We start from the raw sequence: 15,354 nt of genomic DNA, 5'->3' as shown, positions 1-15,354 counted from the left end.
ATATTGGTCTCTGCCCCCCAGTCCCTGGCACAGAGTTCTTAAAACTCTTGTAGTTTCCTGAGCAATAGGAGTGCTAGGAGAATCTTTCATTCTAATGTTTGGTTTCTGCTCTGGTTCCTGAAACAGAGTTCTTAATACTCCGTTAGATAGGGGTGCTAGGACAATCTTTTGTTCTAATATTTGGTCTCTGCTCTGGTTTCTGACACAGAGCTCCAAAGATATTTGTAATTTCCTGAGTGTTAGCATCTGACACAGAGCTCCTAAATCCCTTGGAATTTTCTGTGCGATGAGAGAGTCTTTTGTACTAATGAGGTAACTCTTGGTAGGCTGCTGGATAGAGGCTGGTCACCAGAAAGATCAAGTTATGATTAGAAGCCTGGAACTTCTAGCGCACCCTCATCCTCTGGAGAGGGGAGAAGGGCTGGAAATGGCATTAATAATTATTCCTACTTGCTGAAGCTTCCATAAAAATTCCTGGATTATAGGGTTCTGAGAGTTTCTTTTTTTTTTTTTTTTTTTGAGACAGGGTCGCCTTCTGTCACTCAGGCTGGGACGAGTGCAGTGGTGTGATCACTGCAGCCTCAATCTCCCAGACTCAAGTGATCCTCCTACCTCAGCTTCCTAAGTAGCTGGGACTACAACCACGCACCACCACATCTGGCTAATTTTTTTGATTTTTAGTAGAGACAAGGTTTTGCTATGTTGCCCAGGCTTGTCTCGAACTCCTGAGCTCAAGCAGTACTCCTGCCTCAGCCTCCCAAAGTGCTGGGATTACAGGCATGAGCCACCAAGCCCAGCTGCTTCTGTTAATTAATGAGTTTGTTTATAAATTATTCCATTGGGTGACATCTTTCAACTTCCAAACTAGAATTGGCAGAGGTCATTTATTATATCCTTTATTAATAAACTGGGAAACATAGTTTCCCTGAGTTCTGTGAGCTGCTCTAGCAAATTAACCAAACCCGAGGATGGGATTGTGGGAACCCCAATTTATAGCTGTTGGATCAGAAGCACAGGTCACAACCTGAGTTTGTGATTGGCATCTAAGGTTGAGGGCAGTCTTATGGGAAGGAACCCTCAACCTAGGGGATCTGCTGCTATTTCCAGGTAGTTTGTGTTGGGATTGAGTTGATTTAGAGGATGCTTAGCTGAGTCTGCTGTAGAATCTGCCAGAGAATTGATTGCTTGGTCAGCATGGGAGAACCTCTTCTATGCATTTTGGTGGCCAGTGTGTTATATTGAGTGTATAAAAGTGGGAAAACCACTTTGGTTCAGTTTTTCTTATATCCTTACACTACTTTATAGTCTTAATATGCTTATGACATATTTCTTGATCCAAGAAAACTGTAGACACATTTTTTTTTTTACTTTATAAGGCTCTTAGTGTCTCAGTCAATGCTTTAATTCTTCATCCCTCTTTGACTTTGTAAATTTTTGTCATCTGTGCTCTTTTCATTTTTAAGTATTAACACAATTTACATTGTTTTGTAAACATTGTGTATTTCACATATTTCATCAAATCTAAGATACACCACTTACCTTAATACCAAGAAAGAAAATATATTGTCGATTATTACTATGACACCATTGATTATAAGACCAGAAATGTTAAAAATGTGAAAAATATGTATTTTAGACATGGTGAAACAGTGTAATTAAATCTTCTTTGTCGATTCTTTTATTCTGTTGTAAATCAGTAAACCATACTTACATCAACACGACTAATTATTTTTCACTGCAAAGCCAACTAATGAATCATGATATATTCTTTTTTATCCAGTGTTTGCTTTTTCCTTGAATTTCTAAATTCCCTTCCTTTTTTTACTGCACTATTTTACTTTATCATAGTCTCAGTTTTCTCATATTTCATTATGTACATCTATTCTATTAAGATCCCTTTTATTTCCCTTAAGACCTTACCCTTGGAATTTTTCCTATTAGAATTTCTCTCTTCATTTTTTTCTGGGGTTATATATACATTTCCCTTTTTCTTGGCTTATTTCACTGGGTTGCTAAATATGTCCTCCTAAAGTAACTTCCTAAAATGAATTTGTGAAAGGCAAAGTTTCTGAGCCATTCCATTTCTGAAAATGTGTTTATTCCTCTTGTTTGTTTTATTATGCAGCTGATGAACATTTTTTGTTTGTTTGTTTTTTGAGACGGAATTTCACTCTTGTTGCCCAGGCTGGAGTGCAGTGGCGTGATCTCGGCTCACCGCAACCTCCGCCTCCCAGGTTCAAGTGATTCTCCTGCCTCAGCCTCCTGAGTAGCTGGGATTACAGGCATGTGCCACCATGCCCGGCTAATTTTGTATTTTTAGTAGAGATGGGGTTTCTCCATGTTGGTCAGGCTGGTCTCAAACTCCTGACCTCAGGTGATCTGCCCGCCTTGGTCTCCCAAAGTGCTGGGATTACAGGCATGAGCCACCGTGCCCGGCCTGCAGCTGATGAACATTTTATTTAAAAAAGGTTTGTAAAACATGAAGAAATGCTTATGATGGAATAATTAAGTGGGAAAAGTAGGACACAAAGCACAAAGTTGTATTATATTTATAACATAATTACTCTTTAAAAAAGATACCAGCAAATTATGTGGAGAAAGAAAGAGAAGAAGGAAATACAACAAAATGAAATAATGCTTGTCTATGGGTAATGGTAAGACTGTAGGAGATTTTTTTCTTCCTTTTTTTTTCTCATCATCTTTCTTCATTTTGTGTACTGAGCAGCTACTCTACCTGACCTCTCACCCCTTCTCCAGGGGAATAGATAGGGTCACCTTCATGTTTCTGCCCTGTTCCTCCCCTCTTCCCTTTCAGCCACCCAACTGCTCTCTGCTTTCCTGCTCTCCTCCCCAGCCACCAGAACCCACAGGCAATTAACACTTTCTGGACAAAGGAGGAGCCAAGGTTTTCCCCATCATTTTTCTAAAGGCAAAAGTGCATGGCTAGGGAGGGAGACTAGAAAGGCAACTAAATGCTCCCTGCCAGTCCTGGTCTCACCCCTTCCAATGTCCATCTGATTGGGGCCTGGACTCAGGTGGCCCCAGGGAAACCCCCAGCTGGTGTCATGGACACAGCAGACTATAAAGGGGAGGTGGGGTACCCCATACACCTGTATTTTTTACTTTCTGAAGCTTGGTTTAGAGTGCTAGGCAGGTGAGAACACTTGTCCATATGTTACTAATGTGCTAGTTCACTTTGTGGGTTCAGGGCTACAATCGGGCCTGTAGCTCCTTTAGTTCTCAGAGGCTCTCTTCCTTCAGTTTTTCTGAATTGTGGGCCAAATGTACATGCAGCTCTGGACAAAGGACACCAGCTTCTCCTGCAGGTTACTCATGACATGGAAGTTGGAGGTGGTAAGATGGACATGGGTTCCACTTCTCAATCAGTTTTTCTTTATTCTTAGCCACATTTAGCTTTTCTACCCTGGCTGACTCATAGTTATGTTATGCTGCACACCACACACAGGAGCAATGGCTTGCACAAACTGCCCTACCAGCTCCCATGATTGCTTAGGGTCTGTCTCACTCACAGTTGTTCTGCCTTTCTCATTGAATTACTCTGTTCTTGCATTGCTATAAAGTAACACCTGAGACTGGGTAACTTATAAAGAAAAGAAGTTTAATTGCCTCACAGTTCCACAGGCTATACAGGAAGCATGTCAGCATCTGCTTCTAGGGAGGCCTCGGGGAGCTTTTACTCATGGTCTCAACTTTAACATTGCCAAAGTATAGCAGAGGGGGCTGATATATGGGTTCGTGGCATCTTACATGGCAGGAGAAGGACCAAAAGAGGTGGGGGGAGGTGCCACATACTTTTAAACGACCAGATCTCATGAAGATTCACTAGCACAGGTACAGCACCACGGGGGAAATCTGCCCCCATGATTCAATCACCTCCCACCAGGTCCCACCTCCGATATTGGGGATTTGACATAAGATTTGGGCAGGGACACAGATCCAAACCATATCAACACCCTAAAGACAGCTCAGGAGGGACACAGGAACAGTGTGGGGTTCTTATCCAAGAGACCATTTGGTTTTCATGCAATAAGCATAGATGATATTTTTGGCATCAAAATTCAGAAGTTTGATTCAAAAGAGCTTCTAAGATGCCCCCTCAAAAACTATTTACTAAAATAATATCATTATTGTTTTCTTCTTAAAGGAGATATAATATATATTTATTGTAGGAAACTTGGCATATCCAGGTAATCACCAGGATACTGATAATAACATTTTGGTGACTATCCTTCAAGTCTTTCTTCAATGCATAGATCTGTAATGTCTATGTACACATAAATACACTTTATTTTTTATAAAAATAGAATGAAATTTAAATTCTGTTTTATAAAACAGACTTCCCCTCTGATATGGTTTGGCCGTGTCCCCACCCAAATCTCATCTTGAATTGCAGCTCTCATAATTCCCACGTCATGGGAGGGACCCAGTGGGATGTAACTCAATTTTGGGGGCGGGTCTTTCTCATGCTTTTCTTGTGATAGTGAATAAATTTCACGAAATATGATGGTTTTATAAAGAGGAGTTCCCCTACATATGCTCTCTTGCCTGCCACCATGTAAGACTTGACTTTGCTCCACATTCGCCTTCCACCATAATTGTGAGGCCTCCCAGCCATGTGGAACTGTGAATCAATTAAATCTCTTTCCTTTATAAATTACCCAGTCTCAGGTATGTCTTTATTAGCAGGGTGAGAACAGACTAATATACCCTCCTTAATAACATATGACTATTTGTCTCTAGATGATTAAACAAGCTCCAATTAAACAAATAGTTTTTAATTATTTCAGTATTCCATTGCATGGATATACTGTAATTTATTTAATCCTGTTTTTGTTTGTTTTGTGTTGCTATAAGGTAGTACCCAAGGCTGGGTAATTTATTTAAAAAAAAAAAAAAAGGTTTACTTGACTTACAATTCTGCAGGCTGTTCAAGAAGCATGACATTGGCATTTGCTTGGCTTCTGGTGAGCTCCGCAGGCTGCTTCCACTCATGTGGAAGGGGAAGGGGAGCTAGTGTGCAGAGATCCCATGGTGAGAGAGGAAACGAGAAGCAGGAGGTGCCAGGCTCTTTTTAACAACCAATTCTTGTGGGAACTGAGTACTCACTCACCCCCTGACCCCCAGGGAGGACATTCATCTATTCATGAGGATCCACCCACAGGACCCAAACACCTCCCATTGTGCTCTGCCTCCAACACTGGGGATCAAATTTCAGCATGAGTTTTGGGCGACAAACATCCAAATGATAGTAAACTCAATATCTTATTGTTACATGTTCAGGCCATTTTCAGTTTTTCTTTTGAGACAGAGTCTTGCTCTGTCACCCAGACTGGAGTGCAGTGGCACGATCTCGGCTCACTGCAGCCTCCACCTCCTGGGTTCAAGTGATTGTCATGCCACAGCCTCCCGAGTAGCTTTTATTACAGGTGTGTGCCACCATGCTGGGCTAATTTTTGTATTTTTAGTAGAGACAGGGTTTCACCATTTTGGCCAGGCTGGTCTTGAACTCCTGACCTCAAGTGATTTGCCTGCCTCAGCCTCCCAAAATGTTGGGATTACAGGCGTAAGCCACCATGCCCGGCCCGTTTTCAGTGTTTCTTTTTCTTTTCTTTTCTTTTTTTTTTGAGACGGAGTTTTGCTCTTGTTGCCCAGGCTGGAGAGCAATGGTGCGATCTCGGCTCACTGCAACCTCCAACGCCCAGGTTCAAGCAATTCTCTTGCCTCAGTCTCCTGAGTAGCTGGGATTACAGGCATGCGCCACCATCCACACTTGGCTAATTTTGTATCTTTAGTAGAGATGGGGTTTCACAATGTTGGTCAGGTTGGTCTCAAACTCGTGACCTTAGGTGATCCACCTGCCTCGGTCTCCCAAAGTGCTGGGATTACAGGTGTGAACCACCACGCCTGGCCTCATTTTCAGTTTTTCTTAATAAACAATCCCACTTCTGAGATGAACATTTTTCATTAATCCTTTTAACAAATTTTTATTGAAAAAAAGATTTGTGCCAGGCATGTAATAGCCTCATCTCTATGCGAATCCATATGCCTAAATTTCTGCATGACTACGCCTTTCGACAAGTGTGTATTGTGGGAAGGAGGGCATAAACAGGAAGGTGGCATCACTTTAAAATCCACACAGATTTATACAATGTGGCTCTAAGCCTTTCTGAAAGTCTTCTCGGGAGGCAACATTATCAACTAATCTTTTGCAGTCCCTCTTATGTTTGCCTACCTCTAGAATGAACCTGAATTTATTAATCCACCTTTATGAACTGAAAGACTGAGAAGAATTTTCTGTGTTCCTAATTGCCTTTGCTCATCAAAGTGCCCCCAAATTGCCCCCACTTGTAGAGTCTCCATGGCCTACTGTCTGCTAAAGTAAAGCAGAATCCCAGTCCTCGTTCCAGACCTGCCAAGTCAGTGCCTGTTTTCATGTGATTCTCATACACATTGGCATGTGAGAAACACTGAGTTAGACCTTGGTGCTTGGCCCACCCTTGACTGTGGTCCTCCTCTCTGAACAACAGAGGTGAGGAGACCAGTAGTAACAGCTGTGTCAGGAACAGGTCAGCACCCAGGGATCCACACAGACACTTTTGACCATTCCTAAGTCCTGCCTGCACAGGAAGTTGGCCACTAAAGATAGGCTGCCTGTAGGAAAGGACATAAGGACCTTTGACAGCTGTTCAGCAGGGAGAAAAAGGGTGGAACAGGAAAGGGAGGAAAGCAAGTTGCTGGATTCCCCAAACCACAGTTTGTCTAGGTGCTACTTTCTCACTTTTCCTTATTTAGCACATAGCTTTGTCATGAGACATCTTTTTGCTGACCTCTTTTCCGTTTGCATTTTGCCCCATATTAGAATGCTACCATCTAAAACCTCTCCAGGAATTAGAAAGTTTAAGTTGTCAGGGACTGAATGTGTCTGTTTTCCAACAGTTTCTGGCAGTTCCCTGCTTTTATGGTGTAGTCATGGTGAAACCTGAGTCATCTGAAGATGGTGGCAGTGCCAGAGAGCAGGAGAGAGGAGCTGCAAACAAGCCAGGAAGAGTTGGGCATCAATAACTCCTGGGCACCACCGGCCACTGGCCTTCATTCTGACAGGAGAGCCACCCCAACCCTAATTGTGTTCAGACAGATTGCTCCAAGCTTTACAGTTCTACCGAATTCTTTCTGTAGCAAAAATATAAAGGCATCTTCTTAGGTAACTTTTTTTCAGGGTTCCAAGTAGCAACACCTAACGTCTGCGGTGCCAGTTCTCTTCTTCTTTTTGTTCTTCTTTTTTTTTTTTTAAGGTGAGAAATCATAACATTTTCCTGGAAAGGAAAGCAGTAGACCTCATTTTTTGTTTTAAGGAAAAATATTTTTTCTGTTTCCATTCATATACATTAAATAACTCCCCAGGAAATACGCCCTGGTTTGGCGCGCGTGTGCGTGCATGCGTGCGTGCGTGCGTGTGTGTGTGTGTGTGTGTGCCGTTTCTCTAAAATTCTGACTCATAGTCCGGAGGACAATGATTGACTTTTTTCCACTTCACATAGCTGCTATGAATTTCTCCTCACAAGGATGGGCCTGTTTACTCACCCTGGGCATCGTTGGTAGAGCGCTAGTGTAAACAGCCTGAGGAACCCGGTGGGCAGGGGAAGTGGGCGCGCTCTGTTCTCCGCGGCCAGCCGGGACGCCAGGCCAGGTGGGGCGGCCTGCGTTTAGCAACTGCTTTCTCACCCCCTGGATTTGCGATGTTTGCCACAGCAGCGAGAAGCGCCATTGTAATGGGGATGGGAGGGGTGGAGCCTCCAAGTCCTGTCTCAATTTAGATCTCTCACTCTGCTGTTAGGCGCGCCCATTTCAGATTACTAAACTCGAATTAAGAGGGAAAAAAAATCAGGGAGGAGGTGGCAAGCCACACCCCACGGTGCCCGCGAATTTTCCCGGCAGCGGACTGTAGACCAGGCAGACGCCGTCGAGATGCAGGGCCCGCCGCTCCTGACCGCCGCCCACCTCCTCTGCGTGTGCACCGCCGCGCTGGCCGTGGCCCCCGGGTAGGAACGTGGGCGCGCGGGGGGCGCGCGGGCGCGCGGGCCTGGGCCGCTCTGCGGCTCTGGGCCAGGGCTTCGGGGAGGTGGCGGCTGCTGTGCCGCAGTGGGTGGGAAACGCCCGCGCGGCTGCAGTCCCCAGCCTGGTACTGGCCTGGAGCTTTGACCATATGTAGCTTCAGCGTGGCTCTCCATGGGACAGTTACTTTCTCCACTCATGAAGTTGTTTAAGCGTCCCCCCGGCCATAATAACTTTCTGAAGAGTCATTTTATTTTTAGTCCACATTGCCTCTGCCTTTTGCTTCTCAACTTTTTGCTCCCAGGTTGCGATTCTTTTCTCAAAGACATGATATATTTTTTCTAGCCAAGATGTCTCAACCTTAGCATTGCCAAAGTGTGGCGGAGGGGACTGATGTATGGGTTCAGGGGCAGACATTACAGGAAGAAAACAACAGCGCCCAATAACGGCAAGCCCCATTCATTCCCAAAGGTTTCTGTAGTTGAGCCCCAACCCCTAGTTATAGCAGAGAAAGTGCTGCTTTAGTGACTTCTTTTATGATTCGCTATACCTGGAATTTTCACCAGTTGTAGTTTATTTTCAAATGGTGTATTTCAGTCAATGGTATTGATTAAATAATTTTTTACCCTCGTTGGGCAGCTACTCAAGCATAAAGGTTTGAATAAGAAACAGGCAAAATCTTAGTTAAACAACAACAACAACAAGAAAATAATCACGCTGGTATAAGTTCCTCTGTAAAGGAGAAGCTTAGAGACTTTTGCTTTGCCAGTAACTCCAGTATGCCCCGGTGCAAGCCATTTACATCATGGTTCCTTCTGTGCTGTTCGTGGTTTATAAAATGGAAATAATAACACAGCCCTTCCTCTAGTAGTGATGCATGAATTACTGCATTAAAATTGATTTATGCGAATTATTGTTATTTCAGTAGCATTTCAATTCAGTTGCTAAATAGAGCAGTGGCCAATGTTAACGGAAACAACTGCAATTGGCACAGTATGGAGTGCCTATCGCACTAGGAAATCTGAGGGTCACAAAGGAAGGGCGATGTGAGGATAAGAAACTTTGTTTTTCCCTTGTTGGGAACTCTTTAGGCCTCGGTTTCTGGTGACAGCCCCAGGGATCATCAGGCCCGGAGGAAATGTGACTATTGGGGTGGAGCTTCTGGAACACTGCCCCTCACAGGTGACTGTGAAGGCGGAGCTGCTCAAGACAGCATCGAACCTCACTGTCTCTGTCCTGGAAGCAGAAGGAGTCTTTGAAAAAGGTAAGATAAACGGCATAAAGTCTTACCCTTCTGCAGTAATAATTGGAATATGTTAATAAGGTCATGTGTTAGGTAGTATAGCAGAGAAACTCCAAATCTGCAGTATCTTACCTAATATACTTTTAATTCTCACTCATGTAAAGTCCTAGATGGTGTTCCTGGATGCTCTTCCAAGTGCAGATTCAGAGACCCAGGTGCCTTCCATTTTGTGGCTCCATTATCATCACATGGCTCCCAAGACTGCAGGGGAAGAGCATGGAGTTTCTTCATGGGAGAAGGGGAAGAGCATGTGGAAGGTTTTTATGGGATAGGCCTAGAAATAGCTCACATCACTACTGCTCATATTCACAGGCAAAGGAGGCTGGGAAGTGTAGGCTAATGTGTGCCCCAGAAGAGGAAATGGGCTAGTCTCTAACACAAAACCATATTTATTGGGTGCAAAGTATTTTACAGAATAGGCCCGTAGGAAGGAAAGGAAAAGCTACACAATAGTTAAAATCCAGTTTTATGGAATATTTCTTAAGTTTTAAAGTAACAAGAGAAAAAAAGAAAATAGTGTGAAAGTGGGAGCCATTTGTAACAGAACCAAATTTCGTTCTTGTTTCAAGTTTGGGTTCTGACATGGCCCAAGATTAAATTGGGCCAATGAATATCTTCTCTTTCAGTACTAAGGGAAAAATAATTTTGGGAGGAAGAGGTAAATACTTAATACTTAAAACATTTTTCATTAAAATATACTTTTATTGCATTTTTTTCTTTTTTTAGATTATTATAATTATTTTTAGAGACAAGCTCTCACCATGTTGCCCAGGCTGGTCTCGAACTCCTAAGTTGAAGTGATCCACCCACCTTGGCCTCCCAAAGTGCTGGGATTACAGTCATAAGCTACTGCTCCTGGCCGAGACATACATTTTTATAATGTTGAGTTATTTAAAAAGAATCATTTAAGGCACGTAATGAAGGGTGGATGGTATTCATTATATAAGTGTTTATTCTCTACAAGCATAGAGAAATGAACACCATCATGAAATGAAATAAAAGTAAAAGTTTATCTGCATCTGTGGTTCTTTCCCCACTGGAAGTTAACTGGGTAGGTATACTTGGAATAGGAGTCAGGAAGAGATGGTATGTGTAGGGGCAAGTCACTTTTGTCCCTCATGGAAGCAATGTCAGGGAAGTGGGAGGTCTTATTTCCCTGGAGGGGAAGTATAGGTTTGCCTTAAGATCTGAGTTTGAATCCTGGTACTACTTTGCTACTAGTTGTATGATCTTAGGTAGGTTACTTAACTGCTTTGAGCCACAGTTTCCTCATCTATAAAAATGGAAATAATGGAACTGACTTCCCAGGGCAGTTACAAAGTTAAAATCTGTATATAGTACCTCTTAGGCATGCAATAAACAACAATTGCTAATATTATTAGTGTAATAATACTGCAGAAGAGGATGCAGAAAGCCCATTTCCTTTTTACATGGGGGCAGACTTCAACTTTCATTATTGGACCATCATTTCTGAAAATGAATGACTCCTGATCTTGTGATAGTCGCTAAAGAAAATATTGAAATATTAAATCACAGGACATAATACTTAAGGTAGTTCCACATTCATTATTTATTCATTAAGAATTTATGAGTGGGAAGAGGGAGGGTATTAAAAAACCACCTATTGGGTACCACACTTATCACCTGGATGATGAAATAAGGTGTACACTAAAGCCCTATGACAGGCAATTTACCTGTATAACAAACCTGCACATGTATCCCTGAAACTAAAATAAAAGTTAAAAAAAAAGAATTTATAATATTGGCTCCACTAGTGTGGCAGTTTTCCTGCAATGCAGAGGTCCAGAATATATATGGATGTTTTTGATAAATATTTGAGCTTTGCTTGGACATTTACATACTCTAATTCTAGAATTTCACCTGTTAGGTCTTTTCTGTGATCTCTGTTATCAGTCTCTCTCTTTTTTTGCAACACATAGTACCTGCATTGGGGTGCATGTTGTTGTGGCTTGGTTTTCAGCTTTATTCTTAGATCTTCTTTTGCGAGAAGGGTTCCTTATATGCCCATGGGAAAGTTCAAGTACTCAAGACTGGGTCAGGCAAGGCTGTCCTGGGAGCAGAATGGATCTGTGGAAAGGAAAGAGGGAAAATGCTGCTTCTTTCATGGGCTGTTTTTGACTCTATTGACATAGAGTTTCATTGAAAATGCCATTGCTAGGAGCACTCTCCTCTTTCAAAGGAGAATGTTACTGTATTATCAGAGGCTGGGAGTTATTGTTCTCAGAGCAGATGCTTCCTGTAATGTGAGGACCTGAGGATCAAGACACTTCTCCCTGCTTGTCTTCACATCCTTTGCTTTATCTGGCTTCTCCAGTTGTAACAATATGTAGATAAACCAGGACTTCTAAATCAGGGGTCTGGATCTTCAAGTATCTGGATGTGGATTCATGTTTTGTTTTTTCTCCATCACATAAACACCAACAAATAAATATCTTTTATTTTTAAGAGACAGGGTCTCACTCTGTTGCCCAGGCCAGAGTGCGGTGGTGAAATCATAGCTCACTGCAACTTGGAATTCTTGGGCTCAAGTGATCCTGCTATCTCAGCCTCCTGAATAGCTGGGACTACAGGCAAGTGCCAGCATGCTAGGTTTAAATTTTTTTTTTTTGGTAGAGATGGGGTCTTGCTATGTTGCCCAGACTGGTCTTGAACTCCTGGGCTCAAGCGATCTTCCTGCCTCAGCCTCCCGAAGTGCTGGGATTACGAGTATGAGCCTGATTGTTTCATTTTCTTATGAGCCACCCCCTGCCCCCGCAACAGAAGGTTGGTTTTAATAAAGATTTATCTTCTAGTAGAGTTGGGTAAGGCAGTGGACTGTTTCTTAGTAGCTTATTTCCAGCAGTTCTGGATTTCTTAGAAATCCTCAGGGTAGGGAGGTGTTTTACCCAAACCACAATAGATTTCTGGCTCAATTTGTGTTGGAAATAGTAATAACTAAATTGTTCAAATGGAGAATGTATTTAATAAAGGTGAAAAAGTATGGCATTTCTTCAGGGAAGAGTTCATTTGTTTGTTTGACAGATATGGGGGAGATTTTATTTACATTTCCACTTTTTTGGCCAGGAGTGTAGGTTATATTACCGTTATTCATTTAAAAATACATTAAATCTACATTTATTGGGGATTGATTATAGTTTTTTTTTTTTTTTTTTTTGAGACGGAGTCTCGCTCTGTCACCCAGGCTGGAGTGCAGTGGCGAGATCTTGGCTCACTCCAACCTCCACCTCCCTGGTTCAAGCAATTCTTCTGCCTCAGCCTCCCAAGTAACTGGGACTACAGGCGTGTGCCACCATGCCTGGCTAATTTTTTGTATTTTTAGTAGAGACGAGGTTTCACTATGTTAGCCAGGTTGATCTTGAACCCCTGACCTCGTGACCTGCCCGCCTCGGCCTCCCAAAGTGCTAGGATTATAGGCTTGAGCCACTGCGCCCGGTGATTATGGGCTTTTTTTTTGGTGAATAATAGACCTTTAGAAAAAGTATTTCTGCTATACTTTGCAGAGTTCTGGGAAGGTGTATCAATGCCTTTCTAGTAGTGAGATTCAAAAGATTGCTTGTCACTGTTACCACTGTCACTGCCTCTACCACTATCAGCATCATTGCCATCATCTCCGTAGTGATTAAAACTATGTTCCTAATCTTATCTTCCTTTGCATAAAGAGTTAGTTAAATAAACATAATTGACAAAACGTAGTAAAAGTTCAGCAGCTAATAATTACCAGAGGAGAGAAGATGGCGCAGCTATTGGCATTTAAAATCAAGTCAGACTATTGAATTGGGTGGAGAGTGAGTCTGTCCCTTTGTCTCTTCCCATATTGTTTTTTTTTTTCTCTTTCCTTACTGTGAAAGGAGTTCCATGCCAAATCAAGAAAAAAGAAATTAAGGACGTTTTGAGAACTGTCCTCTCCTCTGTTAAGGCATATAAAATAATTTAATTTTCGTGATGTCCTTGAAACCGTAATTTCTGTTTTATTTTCCCTTCTCTTGCTACAATTTGACATTTTCATTTGTAAACTTTCAGTAGTTTTCCTGAACAAGAGTCGCTTCAAGTAATAAAGAATATAGCCTTTCTCCCTCATTAATGAATTCATCATCATTAGTTTCATGTAAACTTGATTTAAGAAAAAATGCTAGAGGTTGAATGCGGTGGCTCACAACCGTAATCCCAGAGCTTGGGAGGCTGAGGTGGGAGGATTGCTTGCACCCAGGAGTTTGAGACCAGCCTGGACAACACAGTGAGATTCTATCTCAAAAACAAAAACAAAAGAACCCTCAAAACCAAAATCTCCAAAAACCTAAACTGAAAATGCCTACTGAAATTTTGGGGACTCTGCATGGGCGTCTCCCGGTGATGCCTCTGCCTGCTGGTTTGGGGGCACCATTGTTTAAATGCTGCCAAGCCTACTTCCATCTTCCCATTGAGTTATTGGGGTGGGATGTGCTCTATAAATATGTCTATAACTCGCTTTTTCTTTTTGCTCTAAAATCCTGGAGAGTTAATGGAGTGTTAACCTTCTTTTTTTAAAGATTTTTTAAAAAATCTGTTTTTTCCTTTGTTGTCTTTCTCACATTGACTATGGTATATTTTATTTTCCATCTTGGCTTGGTAAGGTTGGGAAATTTTTAAAAATTGAGATATTAGCTGAAAAGCTTAAAAAAGCATCCAGTTTGGTTTGGATGGTTTTCTGGTGGAAACAAAGCTCCTGAACATGCATTTCATGCCTCGTAGATAAAAATCAGTCCCATGGTCTTTATGAAAGTAGATTAATTAGTGTAGTGTGTGGGCAGATCTCCCAGAGCAGGTTTTCACAGGCAGCTTTGCCAACATAACTCAGTCTGAACCTGCAGTTATGTTAGAATTATTTTGAAAGGGTGTAGGCTTTTCATTCACACATCGTCTTTGTTCTTGTGTGTGATGTATATTAACAGGTAAGTGGTACCTGACAATAAAGGACCACAGCGTAATCACGATGTGCCTGGGCTCTGGAGCCTGGCTACCTGGGCACAGGTGCTGGCCATTCCACTTAGTGGTTGTGTGGCTGTGGGCAGTCATGATCTCACCAGGCTTCAGTTTCATCATCTGAAAAATAGTGGTTTCTGCCTTATACAATTATATGGATATTGTGAGGATTAAATGAGGTAACATATTCAAGGCACTTAACACAAAGGAATTATTCAAGAAAATGGTAGCTATTGTTACTAAAAGAGAGTAGCAACAGTTTATGTCAAAGGCAATTATTAATCACCTATTGTGATGATCTTGAACCGGGAACTCTATAAAAGACACATCCCTAGGAGGGGATTGGAAGGGATTTAACATATTAAATATCCAGTTTCCTCATAGTGCCAGAGACCATAAGGTTTTCTATTGCTGGGAAGAGAGTGAAGTATTTTTATTTCCTTGATTTTGGGATATTGATACAATGTTGCAGTCATCTTCCACTAAGATCATTTTCACACTTGCTTGCAGTAGATAGACCTGGATCTAATGAAATCTAATTTGAATCGAAAGAATTACAAGATGAAATGCCAGCTCTCCTCTTAATTTACTTTCAGCCTCATAGAGTTTTGGAGCTGGAGGGGACCTCAAAGATAAGCCAATTCAATAGCCTAATATATGGCTGAGGAGACTGAGGTGAGGCATGGGATCTGGGGATTTTCCCAAGGTCAAATCACTTATTGGTGGCAGAGCTGGAAACAGATTGCAGTTTCCCAAATTCGCAGTCCAGTGCTATTTCCATTATACTCTACGAAACTTTCCTAACATGTGGAGAGCTGAGCTTAAGACCTAAGATATATTTACAAATGCTGATTCTTCTGATATGGAAGAAAATAAGGCTAACTAAGGAGTTTAAAAATGCTTACTTGCATATTGTGAAAGTTTCTTATTTTAGCTCAAGGTGGAGTTGCTGTTTATGCACTAATGGTTCTGTATAAGGGGTGGGGGCTGGGTTAGAA

At 42.0% G+C, this 15,354-nt stretch overlaps 1 protein-coding gene across 3 annotated transcripts in view; it reads left to right on the top strand.

The window, feature by feature from the left end:
• Positions 1–7,855: 7,855 nt before the first annotated feature.
• CD109 (CD109 molecule) overlaps positions 7,856–15,354 on the top strand; it is a 141,388-nt gene continuing 133,889 nt past the window's right edge. For 2 of the 3 annotated variants that reach the window (XM_030809322.1, XM_030809321.1), the window contains exons 1-2: positions 7,856–8,060; positions 9,165–9,337. In XM_030809322.1, coding sequence (XP_030665182.1) covers positions 7,987–8,060; positions 9,165–9,337 — 247 coding nt within the window. In that variant the 5' untranslated portion in view covers positions 7,856–7,986. The remainder of the gene's footprint in view (positions 8,061–9,164; positions 9,338–15,354) is intronic. The other variant, XM_030809320.1, reaches the window with a different exon arrangement.

The sequence above is a fragment of the Nomascus leucogenys genome, chromosome 3, assembly GCF_006542625.1.
Source record: "Nomascus leucogenys isolate Asia chromosome 3, Asia_NLE_v1, whole genome shotgun sequence".
NCBI classification, from domain to species: Eukaryota; Metazoa; Chordata; class Mammalia; order Primates; family Hylobatidae; genus Nomascus; species Nomascus leucogenys.
Note: the sequence above shows the minus strand (reverse complement) of the source record. Positions and strands in the feature narration are given on the sequence as shown.